The sequence below is a fragment of the Leguminivora glycinivorella genome, chromosome 9 (genome assembly GCF_023078275.1).
Source record: "Leguminivora glycinivorella isolate SPB_JAAS2020 chromosome 9, LegGlyc_1.1, whole genome shotgun sequence".
NCBI classification, from domain to species: Eukaryota; Metazoa; Arthropoda; class Insecta; order Lepidoptera; family Tortricidae; genus Leguminivora; species Leguminivora glycinivorella.
In genome coordinates, this window is record NC_062979.1 from 17,312,364 (window position 1) to 17,337,544 (window position 25,181).

The window sequence follows — 25,181 nt, forward strand, 5'->3', positions numbered from 1 at the left end:
GATAAAGCTGCTAAGCTTTTGTTTATTAAATACAGTTTACTTCTTTTAGAATCACTCCATTTAATTTTGGATTGTATTATACTACCTAACGAGTAAGTTTTCGTTTCGTTTCTAAAACCTTTTACGGCATAATAAAGGTTTAAAAGGATTCTTATATGATTTTTAGTGAGTAAACAATTAAACATCTTAAAGTTCAAGGTGATTTAAAATTTTGGATTGTAATGATATACTTAAGATAGAATATCAGGTAACTTTTCTTTTCGTTTTTAAAACCTAAGTGGGCCTAAAGGCTGATTACAAACTGCTGATTACAGGCTGAACAGTAAACTGTGAAATGTAATATTTTAGTAGAATTGATGTTACATTACATTACATTATATTAGAGGTACTGTCATATTATCTTCCTTCACTTCTCTATAAGTATAAACTAGATCAATGTGGTCGCATTATTTTAAACACCTAAAAGTTCTAGGTAATTTAATTAATTTTGATTTATGTTATACCTATGTGGCATTTTTTCTTTTCGTTTTTAACATCTATAACTTCCGCTTCTGGTTCCGGTTCCGCTTCTGCTTCCGTTAAACTAAATTCAAAACTTCTGCTTCCGCTTCCGGTTCCGTTAAAAACACATCCGTTACATCCCTGATTTGAACCCATATCCCAAAGGGGTGGTGATAATCTTAATGGTGCTCCCACATTGGTTGTTATAAATATTTTATAACACTATGTGACAAGGACAGCGTAATTTCATTGCTACCGCATTACCAGGGAGCGTACTTTTCGTGCCGATGACATCAATTTGACGTCACGCTTCATATAGAGTGATCACAAATTGTTTTATTGTTAATTATTAATCATTAGTCATCAATCATTTTAAGTTATGAATTTCTTTGCATGGTAATGAATGCAAGAAGGATGGTGTGCTTTACGTTAGAGAGAAATTCTCTTTTCTACGTATTTCTTGTAATGTGTTGTTAACAATACTATTTAATTAAATTTATTTATAAAAACAAATCAAATAATTTTATTCACGTTTCACATTTCAAGTAGGTATTATTTATGCCACATGTAAATGGACTACTGTATTTGAAGTAATTTGTATACGATTAAAATGATTGACGACTAATGATTAATAATTTACAATAATTGTGATCATCCTATACGGAGCGTGACGTCAGATTAATGTCATCGGCATGAAAAGTACGCTCCCTGCGCATTACTTATACATATAACATTTAATATCTGGGCGACTAGCTTCGTTCGATTCTATTTTATTATAATACGTCTTTAGGTAAAAAGCTCTTATAAATACAAACGAAAAAACATTATTTCTGACCTGGATTCGAAACCCTGACACCCGCGATGTGCCTGCGAACATTAGACCGACCACTTACGACTGAGCTACACTCAGCTGATGCGCGGTCGGCGAAATTAACGACCATGTTTTGCGTTTACTAACGCGAAAGAAAAACGCATGAAAACTCAAAAATTCGCATTTTCCGGGATCTAAGGCTAAGCTAGATTGATTTTTCACCCCCGAAAACCCCCACAAACAAATTTCAACGAAATCGTTAAAGCGGTTTCCGAAATCGTCGGTATATGTATACAACGTGTTTCCGGTATCACTCAAAACCTCAGACACCCCAACAGATTTTTATTTTTTTAAACTCGTCTAGTGTATTTATCTTTTAATCTGATGGTTACTTTTTTTTTAAATTGAATTTTTAGATTTCTGTACAGCTCTACTTGACTTTTAGCTCTGCACTCAATAAAATAGTTGCTAACTACCATCATAAACCATAAAACTATTTATTTGTGTACGTTACTGCAACGACATAAGGTTTACCAATAGGCAGCTAAGACGTCATTGTAAAACACTTTAAAGATTATTCACAGTAAAGCAAATTTAAACCCAATATTCAGAATGACAAGGTTGTAATTAGGCACGAGTTCAGTTTGTTATGACTTATGATAAACATTAAGATTAAACTGACAAACAACGTCAAACTCGTAGCGGAAAAAATAATCGTCCAAGTAACCAGCCAGTATTAATACCCCCAAATACTGAAAAAGGTAAACAACCTCTATCAATGCGATATACACAATGTTGTATTACGAATACAATAGAATAGGCACATAAAATACCTAATAATACTAATTTAAACAAAAATATTACCCCCATCAAGATATAGCTCAATCGATTCTACTCTCGATTCTGAACAAACGGTTTTCAGGTTTTTAGTGTTAAGTGAAACACGGTGTATATAGGTATAGTATAAGATTTATAACATTCAATGTGGGAGCACCATAAATCGTCGCCACACTGGTCAATTCTCTGTTATGTAGGTACCTAGTCTAAAGCCTTATCTCTGTTGTTATTCTTATCAATCCCTTTTTCCACATCTATAATTATGATGAGAGTATTCTAAGTAGGTGCAGCTTTATTTGATTTGATTTCTTTTAGGTTAATTAAATTTGTATGAAATCAAATAAGGCTTATATTTATTAATTTGTCGAGTGCGATAGAGACAATATGCATAGGTACCTATTTAGTATTAGTCCAGCTTATTAAATGTTCCGACTTTGGGCTCGATTGCAATAATTTTCATTTGTTAAACAAATGAAAAGTTGAAACTGATTTCATGTTGTGAAGGTTTGGTTTTATAATCGAATGTTTGGTTTTATTTGTGGTTAAATTGTGTTAATGTTTTGTTACATTTATTATCCTAATATTTTCTGTTTACAAGGGGTCGTCGATTAATTCGATTATGAATTTAACTATGAATATCAAGAAATAGTTGATTAGGAAATAAAATATGTACACGTTGTACGTACCTACAACTTTTGACTGCGTATATTTCATGAATTTAAGGATATTGTAAGAATGACGATGTATATTTAAATAATTTGCTTATATGTAACGCATTTTCTATAATATAGAGCAAATTATAGAGTTTAACAAAATTATTTGTTATGCATTTTTGATCGGATAGGTATATTCAATTTTCTAGTCATTGAAAGTTTTTTGTATCGCTTTAATAAATCAGTTAGAAAGACATGACTACGTACTTTCATTTATTACCTTACAATTTACGGCAAAAAGAGAGTACCTAGATACCTATTAAAAAGTGGCGACACTGTCGTGTCACTCCTTTCTAAAGCTAGGAACATACTACGCGGACGTCTTCCGTCGCCGTCGCGCGACCGCGGACGCAGATCTAGACAAAAGCTAGGAACATACTACGCGGACGTCCGTCGTAAATCGACCGCGGACGGGTATCTGGACAATGAAATTACACATAACCGTGCAAACTATCGGTTGACGGACGTGGACGTCCTTGCGCTCAAGGCCACGTCCACGACCGTCGACCGATACGTGGCCTTGAGCGCACGGGCGTCCGATCGATATCTGGCTCGCTGGATGTTTTGGTCAGCCGAAGTCACGTCCCGAAGACCATACTGATCGGTCGCGGTCGCGCGACCGCGGACGTCCGCGTAGTATGTTCCTTGCTTTACCAATATACCGTAGTCGATTAGACGAAACATGCGGTATTTGTTGCGCCGGAATAGAAACTTCAGTACAAGAGGATGTTACCATTTTGCGGTTTTATGATAATTATTGAACATCTGAAATATCTATGTTTTATTTTATTACAATGTAATTAAAAAGGAAAGAATGTGGGTTTTGTAAATGTCCGCTTATAGTACAGTCGCCATCATTTATATTAGAGCTACAGTCACCGGCATAACTATGTGATCATTTCTGTACCTTGTCATTTTAATTGTTTGAAATGTCATATGAAATTGTGAAACGATTAAAAGCGACAAGGTGCAGAAATCATCACTTCTTTATGCCGGTGACTGTACCAAAGGGCACGCAAAAATCGAAACGCTCTCTAATAGCAAGGCCGATTACTAATAGTCTCCGTGCCGATATTTGTGAAAGCTTTGGTAGCTTGGATGTATTTGATGGCGACTGTACTTATAGTTGTTTGTGTTTCAGTACTTCCAGTAAAGCTTTTTTTATGAGAGAGGAGGTAAATGATTCTGAAGGTACCTAAGCAATCACAGCCGCCCAGACACCCAAAACACCAAAGGTTTGGAGGAGACTTGCCGGCATTTAAGATAGACTATGCTCTTGTCTTGAAATATTCATGGTATTTTCACTCTTTTATTTTCAACTACGCGCCATTTCGGTACGTTTAACTAAAACCGGTGCCTATTTAGTCTGACTACAAAATGTAAATAAATAATCCTCTCGGGTGATGCCACCTATCTGACCTACCATAATCTTGCATGACTGAAAATTTGTATTTCTCTAGATGCTTGGTAATGCATGTAATGTCCTTATTATTTATCTGTCTACTGCATGAATGAAATAATGAAACAAGCGCAGTTTTAACATTTTATTTTGTAGTGTAAAAATATAGAGACATAAAATTAACAAGTACCCAGCACATAAAAAAGAACTTACACTAAACTAAATAGTAGAAATAACAATACTTGGTTACAGTTTAAAGCAAATATCATGTGATGTGATTTCATATAGGTAGGTATATTATATATTATTACATATAATTTTCAGGTACTGCAATAACAGTCGTAAGATTATGAATTATTATGTCTTGTGATCCAAATTAAAACAAGAATATTACAGGACACATTCATATTAAGGCAATATTTATAATTTTAATAAATTTATACAAAATAATATCATGGTCACATAATTTATAATATAAAATGGAATGTTCCAGTACAGAACTTACTGAAATGTAAGTAAAAGTACTTTGTATTTTTACATTCTTAAATGTCTTACAATCCCTCTGCCATTAAATATATGTTATTAATAACAAATATGTTTGTTAGTTTTTGTTGATTTCTTATAATACAGTTGGTTAAGATAGATGTAAATAACCTTAGACAGTAAGTTGAGTATTCTTGATACACATAATCATATGCATTATTTTCATTATGGTCATGGATCAACGAACTACATGCAGTTCTACAGTGGAATTTTTTGTTGTTATTTTAGAGAGCAATTGCTGTTCTGATTCCTGTGACAACTCGTGCCATACACATTTACCAATTAGGGGCACCTCTTCTAAAGGAGGCCTGAATGCTACCAGCAGGGTCAGACAGCAGCCATCACTTGAAGGATCAGCCTCCACATTGAGCAGGCCCAGAGGCCGGTGCTGCCCGACATCAGCTCCAAACATCTCCACCATAAACCTCCTCAATGTGGAGTGCACACTCTTTGCTGGGTTGATTTCACACACTGGAAAATGTATGGCAGTTTTTTCACTCAACAACACATGGAGCCTGTTTGTACTTCGCTTTTTAATGACTACAATAAGCCTGAGCAGATCTTTAACATGTGGAATAGCTGCAGGTAAAAGGTTTTTGTGCCATCCTATTCCGGGATGACTCTGTTTGTACAGCTGAGTTTTTTCAATAAGGTGCAAAATATCATTAGACCTCAAAGTTATCTCTTGTAAGTTTGATATCCACTTTGCTTGTAATGATTCCTTGTCAGCTCTGGCGGGAGTCTTGAGTTCGCCTCCCGTGACATCGGCGGCGAGCACGAACCTGTACCACATGCCGCCGGCGGTCTCCACGACCAGCAGCGTCGTGGGATCGCAGTGCAATCCTGTTTCTTCGAGCACTTCTCTCATAGTGGCCTGCACTATAGTCTCACCTTTTTCCATGCGTCCTGCTGGCAGATACCACTTGCCGGCGCAACTTTCTTTCGCTTCCTGCATCATTAATATTTCATTTCGTTCGTTGATTATAACACAAGCCACAACGTATGTCACATTTTCGCCGAGTACCGGTTTAAAGTTAGACGGCGTTGTCGGTGTGATACCTTGCGATTCCGCAACAGAATTTTGGTCAGCAATGGTAAAGTCGCAGAAGTCTTCACCTTCCAATCCTAAACCTTCCAGTAACCGAGCAACATTTGTATCTACTTGGCGCGACATATTTACCCACTTTCAATTCTAAATGATATGACAAAGTGTACTTAACAAATGATTTGACTGATCAATACTAATGAACTGGATCCACAGGTTTTGTTTATGCAATTTTAATATCCATTAACGAGCATTAGGAATTTAAATAGAAATATTTCGCACACTTTTGTGTTTACGTCATAATTGTTCCGTTTCCGAATGACGTTTGATTGACAAGTATCCCGCAGGCAATGGATTGGACCACATTCCACAAGATACAGCTATGTGAGGTGTGGCAAAAAAAAATCAGTGGGAAATGAAAAACTTCGATTAATTGAAATGGGTAATTTTAAAATCATTATGTTGTTATTTTTTATAAATACTAAAATACTGTATTTTATTCAAAACGATTAGATATTGTTTAAGTCACGTTTAATAACTTCGACTTTAATAGCCAAATGTCAAATTTTTTATGAATTCAAATAGCCCGAACGACAGCGATTGACAGCCAGCGGGTCGAAGAGCTTTTCTGTCCATCGTGCATTTGCTGAATTTATAAAATCAAATTAGGGCAATTCCTAATCAGAAACAATGTCATTGACTAAAACCAATATGCTGGTATGTAACATATTTTGTTTAAAATTTAATTTCTATTATGTTTATAACCTTTCTGTCACCGATTTTATTACGTAATATTCCTCTAGGTGCGATCCCTGAGCACTTCGTCCGCTGCTGCTCAGCTCGTGAAGCCTCCTGTACAAGTCTTTGGTTTGGAGGGTAGATATGCGGCCGCTTTGTACTCGGCGGCCTCCAAAAAGAAGTCTTTAGATCCTGTTGAGAAGGAACTTGCCGCGTTCCAGCAAAACATGAAGAGCGATGCCAAACTGAAGGAGTTCATTATTAACCCGACCTTGAAGAGGGCTCTTAAGGTGGAGGCTCTTAAACATGTGGCAACCAAGGTATCTTAAACATTTAATCAATATTTCACTCAGTTGTAGTGGTAAAATTATCTGCCTGTTCTTCACATCTAATGAATTTGGCCATCTATATAAAATATCTCCTTTAGTTTTTTAATTAAACCGTTACTCAAGTATGTACTGTATTTGTAAACTTTCTTATAAATACATACATAATAAAATTCAAGAAATACCTGTTTCACAATTTTATAGTTACAATAAAGTATATTTTTTAACATCCACAGATCAACCTGTCCCCAACGACAGGCAACCTCTTGTGCTTGCTGGCTGAGAATGGCCGCCTTGGCAAGCTGGAGGGTGTCATCAATGCTTTCAAGATCATGATGGCTGCCCACCGTGGAGAGGTCACCTGCGAAGTTGTCACTGCCAAGCCCCTGGATGCTGGTCAGAAACAGAACTTGGAAGCTGCACTTAAGGTACTGTAGATCAGTGTAAAGTTGCTTTAGTAACGTAACTATGCACTGGTTGTTGGAATTTGGAGACTAATAAAAGTGGTAAATGATGCAGATATGGATTTGGTTCATAAGAAAATGTGCCTAATCACTTAATCAGTGTAAAGTTGTTATAAATAATGTAGCCATACACACTGCTTGTTGAAATTTGGACCCTCATAAAAGTGATAAATGATGCAGATATGGATTTGGTTCTTAAAATGTGCCTAAATTTTTTCATGTATGCCAGCTATTAGTTTTGCACCTGGCACTGGTCCCACCGCGAGCTAGTAAACTATGAGCTCTAAAAATAAACAAAATATGTAAGCACTCCTGTGTAAATAATGAGACACGGTGATGATGTTTATAGTTACTCGCCCAGTGGTGAACTAGCCAATAGCTCATATGCTGATCACTGATAATAATTCTTATTTTACTTGATAGGTAAAATAAAACTGTTAATTGTTAAAACTTTATTAGTTTTGTCTGTTCCTTTCCAGAAATTCCTGAAGGGCAATGAGATTCTCCAGCTGACAGCTAAAGTTGATCCCTCTCTTATTGGAGGAATGGTTGTCTCCATTGATGACAAATATGTGGACATGAGTGTTGCCAGCAAAGTCAAGAAATACACAGAGCTCATCAGCACCCCTGTTTAAATTATGTAAACAATAGTTGTCAAGATATAAACCTAGTGAAGCATACATTAAATTAAATAAATTGGAAATCATTGATATTTGTTTGAGTTTAAACTGATTAGTTGTGGCAAACATTTGCACAGTGGCAGTTTGACAGGGAAATCAAATAAAAAAAGAGACAAGACCCTGCCCTGTAGGCTGTAGGTGAAACAAAGAGTAAACTATTTAATTGCGCGTATAAAGTGTTCGACTTAACCATACTATACAGTATACTTTTATTAGACATGGAACAGAGATAGTATCAAAATATAATAGCTGACAAGCTATTAAGTATAAAGAGCTTGTCGAGCACTTCATCTACCCTTAAGGAGTTAGGATATTTATGTCTGTGGATCACATGAAGTTCAGTTTCTCAGTGCTCGTGAACCTGTCATAGGTTGGCACTTTTATGGCACACTACATAAATCTAATTACCGACTACTTTCCTGCATCATTAGTCAGAAAAAAATAATGATATTCTAAAATTATTTTAGCCACTGTCTTGATGCCTGTCTACTAAATGCTTTTTAGAGAGGTCAGAAGTATATCATGTAGCAACAGCACACACAAGGGTATTTGACTAAACAAGCTCGCCAAAACTATTTATATTCATTTCTATAAGTGGTTCTATTGTGTGAATCCAAATATGCTATTTTCATATATTTTTACTTATATCGAATAAAGGCCAGCTTTTTTAGTAAAAATACCCCTATGTGCAGCATAGGTTAGGAGCAGAAATGAAAAACAACCGCATAAAAAAGTAACTGAAAATTTTATTGTGCAACTTGCACATCAAAAAAACTTAAACATAACAAAAATACTCTCCTTATAACACAAGTTATATTTCTTTAGGATCAACAACAATATTTTCTTCTGAGATCATTGTACAATCAGGTTCTGCAAGATCAATTTTACTAAAATAATATAATATTTTATTAGCCTTCTGCTGGCGCTGCGTCTCCTTTTAGAAGCGCGTTTTCTGCTTCTAGTTCGGCTATACGAGCTCGAGCAGCCTCCAGCTCGTCTTCTCCTCCATCTGTGCCTAGATGTTTCCTCATATATTCTAAGGCATCTTCAGGTTTGTCTGGTTCTTCATAAAGACTGACTAAGACTTTAGTAAGAGCATCCATCACTCCTGCTCTCTCTAAATATCTTCTAAACTCTTCTCGTTTGGAATCAATTGGCTGTAATTAAACATGAATGGTATTTATTTATTATTTTAGGCAATATGTTTCAAGAAAAAGAAGGTAGGTCAACAATGCACCTAATGTAGTTGGTTACATTCGCCGATTCTGGATTATTAGAGAAAATATATCTTAAAAGAGCATGTTTTATAAACAAAATGATGAGGAAATTTATTTATATTAGGAGTCGAAATTACGAAATAAAAGCTCACCTTATAGGACGACATTGCAAAAAATTACAGCAGTTTTTGAGGGCAGACTTGTTTATTGATTTATTTTATTATAAGAAAATTATTACACTAGACTTCAGCAGGAATATCTAAGATTTCTTCTATATTGATGCAAAGCCAATCACGCACAACAACAAAATAGTCAATATTTTTCAAAGCGAAGTGAAGTGACGTATGTTGTCTATGTCAATGTTACTTCCGGTTTAGAAATAGCAGTGTTTCAAACAAAGGAATATCAACAAAGTGTCCAATAATACAAATGCATTTTAATTAACTTCAAATTTTGCATCAAACATTCTGTAACATTTATCACTTTTAAATAGGAACTAATTTATTTCAAAATTATATTCAGATAATCAAGCGAAACGAACAAGAGACTAACCTGATCTAGACGGCGCGGTAAATACCTGTTTACACGAGTATAGTAGCGATCGCGATACTGGAACGAGTCCACTCTGTCAGCCAGAAAAAGGCGCGAGATTCAAGTTTTCTAGGGAATTCAACTCTGTGTCTACAACATTAATGATTACAAAATTTGTAATAATACAAAAAATTGGTTGTCTGTAAAGTCGGTTTACGGACGGTAGTTTATATAGTCCTCCTCATCGTTTTCGATGACGGCGACCCTAAATAAGTCTTACGGACGTTTCCTTGCGTGTGCTCTAATGTGGCTGGCCAGGCCGAACTTTGTTTTAAATACTCGCTGGCACGGGTGGCAACAAAGTTCGCCAGCGGAGTTATACGTGTACACGTAGGAGGGCTTAGGTCTCTCTTTTCGTAATTGGCGCTTTTCATCTAAGGTTTTGAGGCGGTTATCCTCAAATGCCTTAACACCGTTATAGATGGTAGTTCGCCAAGATGAGCTTTTCCCAGCAAGCTCCTCCCAACGCTCATGGTCGATGTCGCAAGCGTTCAGATGACGTTTGAGCACGTCCTTGTAGCGCAGGTGCTGACCACCGTGCCTTCGCTTACCCGCCGCTAACTCAGAGTAGAGAATAGTTTTTGGCAAACGGTCGTCGCCCATTCTAAGGACATGCCCACACCATCTAAGCTGCCGCTGCATTAATATGGCCTCCATGCCATATAATCCCGAACGACGCAGGACCTCGGAGTTGGGGACGCGATCCTGCCACTTGATCCTAAGTATAGACCGCAGACATCTCAGGTGGTAAGTGTCTAGTTTTTTAACGTCTGTTTTGTAGAGGCACCATGTCTCTGCTCCATATAAAAGGACAGGGATGATTAACGCCTTGTAGACGCTAATTTTTGTCTCGAGTTTGAGATCATGGGACCTCCAGACGCGATCAGTGAGTCGTCCGAAATTAGCGGCGGCGTTAGCGATACGTGAAGGTATCTCCGAGGCTAGGGTGTTATCACGTCGGATAGTGCTTCCAAGATATTTAAAGTGTGAAACTTCATCTAGTGGTTTCCCATCTAGATTCAGCACCACTGGGTCAACCTCGCCTCCTCTTGGTGGTTGCTTGAGAATTTGAGTCTTGGAAGCACTAATGACGAGACCAAACTGTTGACATGAGCGATGTAGTGCGTCAACATAGCCTTGGAGACAAGTCATGCTGTCAGACATCAGGCATATGTCATCGGCGTAAAGAATCTCCAGAATAGAGACTCTTTGAACTTTTGACTTCGCTCTAAACCTAGAGATATCAAATACACCTTTCTCACTTCTGACATTAAGCTGAATTTGATCGCTACAATACTGCAGAGCGTCTCTCATGACCACCGAAAAATATATAGCGAAGAGTGTGGGTGCCAGAACACATCCCTGCTTTAGAGTTCGTTTTCATGCTGAACCTGAGCTTTCATACCAATGTGGAATTGACGAATCAGGTTAACGAACTTCTTCGGATAGCCAAATTTACAGAGAACAGTCCAGAGAGCTTCACGTGGGACTCTGACAAAGGCTTTTTCCAAATCCACAAAGCACATGTAGAGAGGCCGTTGGTGCTCAAGGCTCTTTTCTTGGATTTGCCTAACGACAGCGATTGCGTCAATGGTTCCTCTACTAGGACGGAATCCACACTGACTCTCCGGAAGATGTTTTTCTGCTACCTCTGTTAAACGGGTGTTAATTATATGTGCAAGAATTTTACCCGCACTAGAGAGAAGCGATATGCCTCTATATGAGCTGCAGTCGGAGACATCTCCTTTTCCTTTGTACAACTTGCATATAACTGCATCTCTCCAGGCTTGTGGTACTTGTTCTGTATCCCACACTCTTAGGACCAGATGATATAACTTGTTGACAATATGTTTCCCACTGTATTTGTAAATTTCGGCAGGGAGATGGTCCATACCGGGAGCCTTAGAGTTTTTGAGACGCTTAACTGCTGCCGCAAACTCTTCGAAAGTTTTTATTTATTTATTTATTTATTTTAGTTGGAGGGTCGTCTAGGTCTGGTCTTGTCGGAAGTTCTTCCAGCGTGTTGTTAATATAAGACAGGTTTGCACTGAGCGCATCAGGGTTCAGAACATCATTGAAAAGCTCTGCCCACCGCTTCAATACGGCAGTTTTGTCCGTAACTCGGGTCAACTTGTCTTTCGAATAAAGTGGAGCCGTTTTCCTGACACGAGGGCCGAAAATAGCTTGTATTCCTTCGAAGAACTTCCCGCTTTGATGAGTATCAGCGTAATGCTGTAATTCGTTAGCCTTTCTTTTCCACCAACTATCTTTTAGCTCGCGAACTTTGGCTCTTAAATTGTATTGTGCTTTCTTCTTGTCACAAGCAACCGCTGACATTGAGTTTAGTTCATGCCTATACTTTTCAACAAGGATTCTGATGTCATTATCTGATGTGTCAAACCAGTCCTGGTTTTTCTTATGTGGCTTACCAATGGTCTCAAAGGCACAGGCATGAAGGTTATGGGAAAAATGTTGCCATTCTTCATTAGTATCTGGAAACTCAGTCTGCGGAGCTAGTTCAGCAAATTTTGAATCAATCTTGCAACCCATTTCTGGTACAGTGATGAGTTGAGAAAAGGCCACTTTTGGGGGGATTTTATTTTGTGTTCGCCGTGGAGCTTTAAGCCTTAATAACATCTTCGATCGGATGAGACGATGGTCCGTCCAGCCCAGTGCTCCACGCATCGCTCTCGTTATGAGGACGTCACGTAGATCTGTACGGCGGACAATAACATAGTCTAAAAGATGCCAATGCTTAGACCGAGGGTGCTGCCACGAGGTCTTATACTTATTGGCAAGACGGAAGAAAGTGTTAGTGATGCTAAGATCGAATTCGGCACACAACGACAAGAGACGTGATCCGTTGTCGTTACACTTTCCAACGCCATGTTTGCCAAGGGCACCGTTCCAGAGATCATAATCAGTGCCAACACGAGCGTTTAAATCCCCAAGCAAGATGATCTTATCGTGTTTCGGGATAGTCTCAATGGTTTTGCGAAGTTGTTGGTAGAATGCCTCCTTGTCCTCGTCGGGTGACGGTAGAGTAGGAGCGTAGGCACTTATCAGGTGAACATACTTATTATATGAGATTGGTAAGCGTAGTGTCATAAGACGATCATTAATACCCCGGGGTAGTTCATTTAAGCCTCTTGCCAATCCATTGCGTATAGCAAAGCCCACGCCGTTACCCGCTCTCTCGCCAGCAGGACGTCCGCTCCAGTAATAAGTGTAGCCTCCAAGTTGTTCGCATAACTCTCCACAATCACTCAGGTGGGTTTCGCTTATTGCGGCTATATCGACTTTGTATTTAGCCAACTCCCTTGCAATCAAAGCCGTTTTTCTCTCGGGACACAGGTTCCGGTCGTTGTCCAGTAAAGTTCTCACATTCCAAGTGGCTATGCAAAGTTGTTTCTTAACTCCTATCTTTCCAGTATTCTTTTGTACATTTCGACCGCATTTAATCGATGCCCAAGCGTCCGCGGTTAAGCGCCTATTAAGGCACGCACGAAAATATCTCAAGCCACTATTACGGAGATAATGTATGCAGACGATCTTTGCTTCGTGGCGGAGTCCCCGGAAAGTCTACAAACGCTTATGACGAGTCTCAACGAGTCATGTCAGCGATTCGGCCTTAAAATTAGTGTCAAGAAAACCGAAATCATGGGGTTGGAGTCTCTAGCGCCCGCTGACATCAGGCTCGGCGATGACTCTCTTAAGCAAGTAGACAGATTCAGATACCTGGGGAGCATAATAACATCCAAGTGCCACCTTGACGACGAAATTAACAGCAGAATTGGAGCGGCTGCCGTTGCCTTTGGCAAACTGCGCGTCAAGGTGTTCCGATCACACGATATTAAGCTCCAGCCAGACAAAGATCTCTGTGTACATGGCAGTAGTTCTGCCCAGTCTCCTGTATGCCTCTGAAACATGGTGTCTCTACCGAAAACACATTCGTAGTACATTGGATAGGTTTCACCTTAAATGCCTGCGTGACATTATGAACATCTCTTGGTCCGATCGTGTCAGGAACACCGCAGTACTACGCCGTGCTAATGTCAGCGGCCGGCATTGAAGCCTATCTGATGCGACGACAGTTGCGATGGTGTGGTCATGTCTCCCGTATGTCTAATGACAGAGTTGCTAAGCGCATCTTCTACTCAGAGTTGCAAAGTGGCAAGCGGAAACAGGGCGGCCAACTTTTGCGCTACAAAGATGTGCTTAAGCGCCACATGCGGAGATGTGACATTGAACCATCGCACTGGGAGACTTCGGCACAAGATCGGCCGAAATGGAGGCATACAGTGAGAACAAAAGTGCAAACCTTCGAAGAACAGAGACGAGTGGAACTTGACGCCAAGCGCGACGAGATAAAGGCCCGACCACCTGCAGCCATCAACTATAATTTCATCGGAGGGGTGCTGACATGCAGTGAGTGTGGTCGTACATTTACTGCAAAAATAGGCTACGTCAGCCACCTGAGAGCTCACGACCGTCGCTCTCAATAATAAAGCTAGGAACATACTACGCGGACGTCCGTCGTAAAACGACCGCGACCGCGAGCGTGTCACTCACTATGCAGGTAGCTGAGCGCTTATTTTTCAATATGAATCCACAATTCCACATACATAAAATATATATAATTCAATGAGCTAACACACGCGCCGCCGATTATTCATATTTTATTTTGAAGTACATGTGGGGATCGACGTTGGTACGAGATCATATTATATCGTAAAATGGTGAGGAATTTATATGTAGAAAATACAGGATTATAAAGCAAAATACAGGATGTACTTTTTATAACCGGCAATATTTAACGTGGTGAAGTCATATAACTGATATCGAATACAAAACACTAAACGCCCAATGGACTTGCCTCGCGTGACGTCACGTAGTGTTTTTAGGGTTCCGTAGTCAACTAGGAACCCTTATAGTTTCGCCATGTCTGTCTGTCCGTCCGTCCGTCCGTCCGTCCGCGGATAATCTCAGTAACCGTAAGCGCTAGAAAGCTGAAATTTGGTACCAATATGTATATCAATCACGCCAACAAAGTGCAAAAATAAAAAATGGAAAAAAATGTTTTGTTAGGGTACCCCCCCCTACATGTAAAGTGGGGGCTGATATTTTTTTTCATTCCAACCCCAACGTGTGATATATTGTTGGATAGGTATTTAAAAATGAATAAGGGTTTACTAAGATCGTTTTTTGATAATATTAATATTTTCGGAAATAATCGCTCCTAAAGGAAAAAAAAGTGCGTACCCCCTCTAACTTTTGAACCATATGTTTAAAAAATATGAAAAAAAAATTTTATAAAGACTTTCTAGGAAAATTGTTTTGAACTTGATAGGTTCAGTAGTTTTTGAGAAAAATACGAAAAACTACGGAACCCTACACGAAATCTTTCCTCAAATTACTATTAAGCCAATCTTATCCTATCCTACCTGTCGTTTAAACAAAGATGAAATAAAATAACTAAGTTCTTTGCATGTTAATTTGGTTAAATATAACTTATATATTTTCTTTAAGAATATCATATACTTTTAAATGAGCAATTCTTGTATATTCATTTATTTATCAATTCTATATTCTATTCTATTTTTCTATTTCTATATAATATAAAGCTGCAACCCGACTGACATTTTTCCAAAAATAGCCAGGAGATTTTGCAGGTGGCAGTATTTGGTGTGGCTGTGGTAGTATAGAGGTTCCGGAAATCCGACCGTCGGTCTACCGGTTCCGGGTAAAAAATGTTGAACGGTCTGGCCAAACGGCAGGAGATAGCCGGGGGGTGCTCGACCAAAATGTCATAGAGGACCCTGGGCAGTTTTTGACGCCGCCATTTTTTTTTTTTTCAAAATGGCCGACTTTTTTTTAAGATTTTTCAAGTTTGTCGTAGAGTGCTCAAATTTTTGTTGTAGAATCTCCAAGAGGCCTTGATTGGAATGAAATAAAAAAAAATTGAAAAATACTACAAATGTGAGAAAACTGGCCACTTTTGTTTTGTATGGCAACTTTTAAACGGTAAGAGATAGCCGGGGCTGCTCGACCAAATGTCATACAGGGTTTTAAGTAGAAAAAAGTTTCATTAAAAAAATCAATATGGCTGACTTTTTTTTTTGAAAAATTTCAAAATGGTCCTAGCGCGCTGAGATTTGTCACACGGGTGGACGGCCACCCGAAGATTAGCTTCGCTGAAATTTGTTATGTAGGGGTTCTCGGGGTTGGAAAATCGATCTAGCGTAGCCTTAGGTCCCGGAAAACGGCGAATTATGGAGTTTTAATGAGTTTTGCTTTCGCGTTAGTAAACGTTAAATATGGTCGTTAATTTCGCCCCGCGCACATCGGCTGCGCTTAGCTTAGTCGTACGAGGTCGGTCTAATGTTCGGAGACAGATTGCAGGTGTCAGGGTTTCGAATCCCGGCCAGAAATTAAGTTTTAATTTTTTGTTTTGTTTTTTTTTTGTTCTTGTATTTATAGGTTTTTTTTTCTAAAGACGTGATATAATAAAATAGAACCGAGCGAAGCTCGGTCGTCCAGATGTTTTAGGATATTATTTATTGATTGGCTGCAAGAAATGCCTAGGAGTATTGGCCGAACGGTAATTAACAAAAATTACACAGTCAAAAGGTTAATTGTCATTAACCATTAAAAATTAATGAACGCCAATTGTCATTAAAGTTAATGTATTTCGAAAAATAACAAACAAATTATCATCGTAATTAAAGAAATCGTCACGGTGAGTTCGTGGGTGAGCAGTATCCAAGATAGAGCTGACACTGAGCTGACACTGGCTCGGCTGTACCTAGTAGAACTCAGGTTTGGTACAATATAGAGATTATATAAAGACACGCTGTTTTGGTACGACTCATCATGATAAGCGCTTGGGAAAGTAGTACCTAAGCTTTAGCTCATGCTGAACCCTGAGTCCTGTTAGCGTAGCCAGCGCTTTTGGGTATCTCTTTATGATATCACTGCATGATTTGTTTTGTTGATTTTTACGCCGGGTGACGTTTGCTCTTAACGCGGTTGTACAAAATGGCCGAGGCGATGCCAGTCACGGACGTCTGAAAACTGTCACGACTTCGAAACTAGTCTCCAAAGTACTATATAAAAAGTTTTCACAAAACAACAGTTAAAGCTTTTGAAATGGTTGATACTGTAGGTATCTCGAAAATAATAGATACATCATTTCCTTATTGAGGAATTATACTATGAAATAATAAAATCATCCCCTATCAAAAATAAACACGCCAGTGTTAAAGCCTGTTAAAGGTATGGCAAAAACCATCGTTTTGAACTATGATTTTAATATACATCCATAATTTTAAACAGGCCTATCACAGCTCTCGTTAAATAGTACTTAGATACGAGAGACTAATACGATTGGTCGGCCGAAGGCAAGACAACTCATTGTGATTCGCTGAGACGCTGCTGCAAAAGAATACAAATAGATAAACATTTTCATTAAACTTAACTATCTTATAATTTAATCTGGGGGCACGGCAGTACCCCCGCCAAGTCGAGCACGAAGCCAACACTGCCGTACCATCCTTTACTGGAACCATTTCGCCGCATTTTCAGGCCCCTATTTGAGAACCTCTGAATAAGACCGGAACGCAGAAATTTTCGTCGTCTAGTAAGCTATAATAACATACTTAAAACTCAAAATTGCAAGTCTGTACGTCGCAACACGGGTGGATAGCCGCCCCAAGATTAGTATACAAAAAGAAAATTTCTAAAAATTCAAAATGGCTGCCTTTGAACGCCAATTGAAATTTGTATGGAGGTTTTTTTTAATCGCCATAGCTCCGTAACGGTAGGAAAAAGGTTAAAGTGCTTGAACTAATGTTGTACAGTTATCTTAGGTCCATCGAATGGCATTTACAAAATTTCAAAATGGCCGACTTTGAATTATTTTTTTTTATCTTCGGTCCGAGCGCGGTAAAATTTGGCACGTGGTAAAAACGGGGGCCAAAAATAGGAATGAGAATTTTTTTTTTGGAAAAGTCAAAAACGGCGGCGAGAGGGGACAAAGTCAAATTTCCCAAAATCAAAGTCGGTCATTTTGAAATTGTGTAGTTCAAGCTTTTTTGACCTTTTTCCTACCGTTACGGAGATATGGTTATTAAAAAAATCTTCCATACAAATTTCAATTTGCCCACAAAGGCCGCCATTTGAAATTTTTCAATAATATTCTTTTTGAATACTAATCCGTCGGCCGTCCACTCGTGTGCCAAATCTCAGCGCGCTAGGACCATTTTGAAATTTAAAAAAAAGTCGGCCATTTTGAATTTTTTTAATACAACTTTTTTCTACTCCGAGATCTGTATGACATTTGGTCGAGCACCCCCGGCTATCTCTTACGATTTAAAAGTTGCCATACAAAACAAAAGTAGCCAGTTTTCTCACATTTGTCGCATTTTTCAATTTTTTTTTATTTCATTCTAATCAAGGCTGCTTGGAGATTCTACGACCAAAATTAGAGTGCTCTACGACAAACTTGAAAAATCGTCTAAAAAAGACGGTCATTTTGAAAAAAAAATGGCAGCGTCAAAAACAACCCAGGGTCCTCTATGACATTTGGTCGAACACCCTTGGCTATTTCCCGCCGTTTGGTCAGGCCGTCCAACATTTTTTTACCTGGAACAGGTAGACCGACGGTCGGATTTTTACAGGGTTGCAGGACAAACCTCTATACGGCCACACCAAACACTGCCACCGGCGGAACCTCCTTCTGGCTGTTTTTTGAAAAATGTCAGTCGTGTTGCAGCTTTATATTACACTAGCTTTTGCACGCGGCGTCGCTCGCGTTAGAAAGAGACAAAAAGTAGCCTATGTCACTCTCCATCCTTTCAACTATCTCCACTTTAAAAAATCACGTCAATTCGTCGCTCCGTTTTTCCGTGAAAGACGGAGAAACAAACAGACATACTTTCGCATTTATAATATTAGTATGGATAGATAAATGTAAGTAAAAAAAATACATACGTATTTTGATTACCATTTTTCTAAGGTAGGGTTAAATTCGAAACCAATTGAGGTAATGTCGAAAATCTGTAAAAAGGATACTAATGCCATATAATGAGAATAATTACAATAATGGCTATCGCAGTCTCACCACCTGTGTTTGCACACACGCGCGCGCACACAGACACACGCGGCGGGGGACTTTGTTTTATAAGGTGTACAGATATATTATGCCGCCGTGCGCTTCGTGTTCATTATAAATGAAAATTAAGGAAAATATAGGAAATAATATTCAAGTTACAATTTATTGTTTTTGGGTTTTGTATCCATTTGCATCCATAAATATTTCCCGTCATAAAAATTACACCCTGTATTGTGGAACTAAAAACTGAAATCAATAGTTACAATAATATAATCACGGTGTATGAATAGGAGCGCCGGATCGAATTAGGTACTTCAATATCGGGACAAAAGGTTCTGGAGTTTCGAGGATTTCGTAGGGAAATGTAAAATAATAGTGCATTAGGGTAATTCCGAAAGTCGTCTAATTACGAAAGTCACATAAAAATCACCATTATTTCCATCATATCAAGATTCCCTCTTCGGAATTACCAGAGCATTTTTGTCATTCGGAATTACCCTAATGCACCATAATAAAAATTTACGATAGTTTAGCTAGTTTACTTCGTTTATTTTAGATAGTAGACCTTTACGTGTTTTCGACATTTATAATTGGTCTGTTTTCGTTACTAATGTAATAAAGTTCTTAAGGTTACCTACTATGTACAAGTTTTAATTGGGAAGACTTACAAAAAAATCGGGAGAATCCCGCCAAAGCCCGACCCTCTGGCAATCTTAAATTATGTATGACTGCGCACGAGAAGTAGGTACCTACGCCTCGTGTCACAGCGCGGCGTCGCGCCAGCGGCATGCGCCAACCTGATTGGCTATCGGTTGCGCGCCACACAGCGCAAAAATTTAAAATACTACTCTATTGCGTTGCGTTTTATTCTGCCAAATATTGAAAACCCATGGATGAAAGTGACCCAAATTAAAAATGATGACTTGATATCATTTTATAATAATATAGACGTCAACTTATTAACATGAATTTTTTTTTCAGGCTTTGACAGGGTTTTTATTAAAAAAAATATTTTTTTATATATAAGCAATGGATAAAATGTGACACACTTTAAGAAAATATATATATAATAATGTCCTGAATGGTATAAGACTTCACTTACCAACTCTAATATTTTGTTAGGTGTTTTAGGGCCAATATTAGACATTTTTGAAATATCATTAAACCCATGGATGAAAATGACCCAAAATGCATATGTACATCGGCAACCACGTTGTTTTTATATAGATACAAATAATTTCTTCTCGAATATTTCTTTGACTGAACACTGCTTAAAAATAGAAATACCTAAATTTCGAGCTAAGCAGGTACCTAGGACGACCCAAAATATTATTTTTATATTTGATCAATAGTCTAAAAACTATATGCAAAAAAGAAGCAACGTGAATATTATCGAAACCTCAAAAGCTATCGCTACCCGACTATTATAAACATTTGAGTTCACGTGTATCTTTTATGCTAGGCTAGGCGCGATGACTACGGCCGGTGTGATTAATACGTTAGGCCGTTTTCACATTAAATTTATCCGATCCGATATCGGAAGGGTTTCAATAGAAAAAATCCAAGATGGCGCCTGTAATGTATGGGATATCGGTCCGACATCCGATATCGGATCGGATGTCGGACCGCGTCGGGCCGCGCCGGTCGGTCGGCCCAATGAAATAAAATGCAAAAATATTTTATGAATTTTATGATTTACTTTTATAAAATGGTCATTTACTTTTTTACCACCCCTAGATTTTAGGCAGGTAGGTATAAAATACATATACGTACTTTGTAGTGTAGTCACATAAATGCAAGCTCTGTCTACCCCGCAGGGGATATAGGCGTGATTATATGTATGTATGTTTTCACTAATATCCACCATTACCAATATTATAAAACAGAAACAAAAAAGATCACTAGTACTAATAAATTACTACGTATTACGTAATACTCAGAAAAGCAGTACGTGCCGCGCGACTATACAGGCGGCGTTTCGCGGCCCTCTCCTCTGCCACTTATTACGCCGGCGGAACGGCTAGCGTGTGCCTGAAAATGGTCCATACACAAACCACCCTTCGTGCCGCGCTCTCGCTTGCTGGCCTTGGCGAACGGGACAATGACGTCATCTTTTTCGTGCATGCAGCCCGTAGTAACGAGTTATTAGACGTTATCACGTCAAAAAATGTTGTATGGACCATTGAACTACTATGTACTACGTACTAGAAATGACAACTCGAACATATTCTGTGCGCCGACCGGCAGCGGCGGCAGCGCGAGGCGCGTGCGCGTGAAGCGAACCGTGTCATAGAGTAAGACTTGACCACCTAGACGCGACACTTTTAGTGTAGACCTTTGTTTTATACTTTGTGTGTGAAATACTAAGTAGTTTACTTTTAGCACTATTATACATTGTGTTATATTTAATTTCTACTCAGTGAAATAAAAATAAGTAATTGTTTTTTTCATAAATTTTAATTTCCTTTGAATAAAATTAGTTTTGTAAGTTTCTGTCGCTCAGAATAATAATCGCGCCATTCACCTTGTTTTACCTCCCTTAAACACCGGTTGCATTAAATACTATTTCAGTTTTGGTGTCACTATTTTTCGTCAATAATGAGAATTCAGAAATAATTCAAAATCATGCTTATTGTATAATATTATCGACTAAAATTCGTATTAGAACCGTGTAATATTCAAAACTATAAATTGAAATAATTTTTTTATATTATATATTGAAAACAGAATATGATCACAATTATTATACCTTATTACCTACATGTCACGTCTGCGCGATTCATCTATGATTCCAGTTGTCAAAATGGCGGCCATAGCATCGCGTTTAAGGAGCCCGTCCCTTCATTATAATAATTACTTAAATTAAGTTAGATCAAAATAGCTTGTCTACTAACCGATGAAATGTGACACCGTCACTTTTATTAGATTTTCTCGTATGGCTTCAACAGTATCTTATAGCACAGGAAGGCATTTTTTCATTTTATTTGTGTGCAGTCAGAGACAACCTCCTCCCACCACGCGCAGAGACTGACTGAGGCAACATAAGTCCACTGGACTTATGTTCGTGGCGCAAACTTTTTGTTCGCCGTGTCCTCTCTAGTACATTATACCTCAATGGTATGGACAATTATTATCGATTGATCAACAGAATTATAGACGATTATGTAGGCCGTCCAGGGATCAAAACTTCATTAAGAAAACTGGGCGACAATAGATACGATGTTTTCTACACTTTTTTGCCAAGTTGTAATAGTATATAGGTATTTTATCAGACTACCATTGCCATTGGGTCACTGTGCTGTCGGAATAGCAAGAATAAGAATCACGAATATCACGATGTACAGTCGAGTTCGGTTACATGAACAAAAAAAAATGTTTGTCTGTAAAGTCGGTTTACGGACGGTAGTTTAACGTGATAAACGTCAAACATTACAGTAGTATAGACAGGGGCGGTCAGAGTATAGCAAAAGGGGCCTGATTCTGGGACTTTTTTCACGTTTTTTTATTTATTTATTAAAAATACACAAAAGTTAACAGTATTTCACCAAAGCACTTATGTGGTAATATAATTATGTACATGTTAAATTGACATAAATAAAAGCAAACACACTTAAAAGTTAAACTATGGTTATTACATTAATCACCTAAGGAGTGTAGAGTCTATGAACCTTAAGAGTTTTCTGTAAAACACACCAACACTATCAGCAAATATGTCAATATCGTCTGTCTCCAACCAACATGATGCGGTTAAGAGCAGCTCGGGCTCGAGCGGTGCGCCGGCCGCCGCGAACAGGCGCCGCCGCCGCCGCGCCGGCACCGCGCCCGGCATGCCAACCACCACATTCGCTCTTGGCACTTGCAGCCCCATTCTCTCATCTCAAGCACGGTTGCGTCATCTACTCTATGGTGAAACAGTTGGCGGTAATGCATAATATGCAGCAGTTTCCGTCAGGTTTCTAGAGTTTGAAGACCAACCATTCCTGTTACGAATAGAGATGGATACATATATGGGTAATATCCGTACAGTCGTTTGTAAATGTGCCTACAGAACTTCCTCTGCACTCTTTCTAGCATAGTGTTTTGTTCTTATTAGAAAGAATGCATTAAAATAAGCATCTTTTATAAATTAAAGTTTTTTTAAAACCTACTAATTTAGGAGTTAGAGTGGTGCAAAGTTGCAAAATTTTCCCGTAGCATTACTAAGGCGCCAGAGACAGAAAGCGATATCGACGGAGCCCCGCTTATTACAGAAACTGCACAGAATAGGAGCCTTCGGCCGTTTGAAGATACCTAACGAACCTAACTTATACCTATATAAAAGTCGTCATTTTGTATCCTAGACCGTTTGCGAGACACGCGTTAATTTTATTAAAGTCCTAGTGCCATTTACTAATCTTAGAACCCTAATATCTCAGTAAATATTAATGGAGAAGAAAAAGTTTATATAACAAACCCATGATGACTTTTGTGTCAAAGTGACAGTCAGCAATGTCAGATTCCACATTGTTCATTAATTTTGGAATCAGCACCCTCTGAAACCCATTTTACGACACCCGTGACGACTTTTGTGTCAAAGTGACAGTCAGCAATGTCAGATTCCAAATTGGTTATTAATTTTGGAATCAGCACCCCCTAAAACCTATTTTACGACACACATGACGACTTTTGTGTCAAAGTGACAGTCAGCAATGTCAGATTCCACATTGTTCATTAATTTTGGAATCAGCACCCCTAAAACCTATTTTACGACACCCATGACGACTTTTGTGTCAAAGTGACAGTCAGCAATGTCAGATTCCACATTGTTCATTAATTTTGGAATCAGCACTCCCTAAAACCTATTTTACGACACCCATGACGACTTTTGTGTCAAAGTGACAGTCAGCAATGTCAGATTCCACATTGGTCATTCATTTTGGAATCAGCACCCCCTAAAACCTATTTTACGATACCCATGACGACTTTTGTGTCAAAGTGACAGTCAGCAATGTCAGATTCCAAATTGGTCATTAATTTTGGAATCAGCACCACCTAAAACCTATTTTACGACACCCATGACGACTTTTGTGTCAAAGTGACAGTCAGCAATGTCAGGTTCCACATTGTTCATTAATTTTGGAATCAGCACTCCCTAAAGCCTATTTTACGACACCCATGACGACTTTTGTGTCAAAGTGACAGTCAGCAATGTCAGATTCCACATTGGTCATTCATTTTGGAATCAGCACCCCTAAAACCTATTTTACGATACCCATGACGACTTTTGTGTCAAAGTGACAGTCAGCAATGTCAGATTCCAAATTGGTCATTAATTTTGGAATCAGCACCCCTAAAACCTATTTTACGACACCCATGACGACTTTTGTGTCAAAGTGACAGTCAGCAATGTCAGATTCCACATTGTTCATTAATTTTGGAATCAGCACTCCCTAAAACCTATTTTACGACACCCATGACGACTTTTGTGTCAAAGTGACAGTCAGCAATGTCAGATTCCACATTGGTCATTCATTTTGGAATCAGCACCCCCTAAAACCTATTTTACGACACCCATGACGACTTTTGTGTCAAAGTGACAGTCAGCAATGTCAGATTCCAAATTGGTCATTAATTTTGGAATCAGCACCCCCTAAAACCTATTTTACGACACCCATGATGACTTTTGTGTCAAAGTGACAGTCAGCAATCTGAGGTACTACATATTTGTAATCTGAAAGTAATCAAGTCAATAATTTCAGTTATTTTGAATCGACTATGATTCCGAATTATTGGTAATAGTAATTATTGTATAGATGATTAGTGATTCCTTTATATGTAATGGTAATTTACCGTTTCACTTGATTACATTACAAGTAATCTGACACCCAGTAGTGGATTACAAAGTAAAATCAAGTAATCGTGTAATCCGGAATCGATTACGATTTGCCCATCTCTGCGGCGCTGCTGCAAGTTTTGAGACAGAAGTATATGCTAGAAAGAGATGCAGATATTTGCCACTCACTCTTACCTATAGTTGCGTCTCAAAACTTGCAGCAATAACTTGCTGGTCTAAACTCAGCTTAACGAGAACAACACACGGGCGCGCCATCTGTCCCAGCTGTGGTGCTTTACTCAGGCCACACGCTATAACCATACCGAGCGCATCGATCAGCCGCTTAGTTCCAACGCGCGCCAATAGATGGCGCAAAAACTATATTGCGAAAC

At 38.6% G+C, this 25,181-nt stretch overlaps 3 protein-coding genes across 3 annotated transcripts; 1 reads left to right on the forward strand and 2 right to left on the reverse strand.

Moving 5' to 3' along the window:
- Nucleotides 1-4,392: 4,392 nt before the first annotated feature.
- On the reverse strand, nt 4,393-6,178 carry LOC125229475 (8-oxo-dGDP phosphatase NUDT18). Its single transcript, XM_048134323.1, has one exon. The coding sequence runs from the start codon at nt 5,976-5,978 to the stop codon at nt 4,983-4,985; it is 996 nt and encodes a 331-aa protein (XP_047990280.1). The 5' UTR covers nt 5,979-6,178; the 3' UTR covers nt 4,393-4,982.
- A 236-nt stretch (nt 6,179-6,414) lies between these two features.
- Nucleotides 6,415-8,085, forward strand: LOC125229554 (ATP synthase subunit O, mitochondrial). The gene is made up of 4 exons (XM_048134422.1): nt 6,415-6,566; nt 6,653-6,907; nt 7,150-7,341; nt 7,857-8,085. The coding sequence occupies exons 1-4, from the start codon at nt 6,540-6,542 to the stop codon at nt 8,010-8,012; spliced, it is 630 nt and encodes a 209-aa protein (XP_047990379.1). The 5' UTR covers nt 6,415-6,539; the 3' UTR covers nt 8,013-8,085.
- A 698-nt stretch (nt 8,086-8,783) lies between these two features.
- On the reverse strand, nt 8,784-9,596 carry LOC125229589 (c-Myc-binding protein). The gene is made up of 2 exons (XM_048134464.1): nt 9,427-9,596; nt 8,784-9,214 (listed from the first exon to the last, which is right to left on the reverse strand). The coding sequence occupies exons 1-2, from the start codon at nt 9,439-9,441 to the stop codon at nt 8,966-8,968; spliced, it is 264 nt and encodes an 87-aa protein (XP_047990421.1). The 5' UTR covers nt 9,442-9,596; the 3' UTR covers nt 8,784-8,965.
- Nucleotides 9,597-25,181: the final 15,585 nt, after the last annotated feature.

Excerpts from the sequence above, each read along its gene's own strand:
- LOC125229554 (XM_048134422.1), top strand. The coding sequence starts at position 6,540 with ATGTCATTGACTAAAACCAATATGCTG. Across the intron at positions 6,908-7,149 it reads TTAAACATGTGGCAACCAAG|ATCAACCTGTCCCCAACGAC; the intron begins GTATCTTAAACA and ends TAACATCCACAG. Across the intron at positions 7,342-7,856 it reads ACTTGGAAGCTGCACTTAAG|AAATTCCTGAAGGGCAATGA; the intron begins GTACTGTAGATC and ends GTTCCTTTCCAG.
- LOC125229475 (XM_048134323.1), bottom strand. The coding sequence starts at position 5,978 with ATGTCGCGCCAAGTAGATACAAATGTTGCTCGGTTACTGGAAGGTTTA.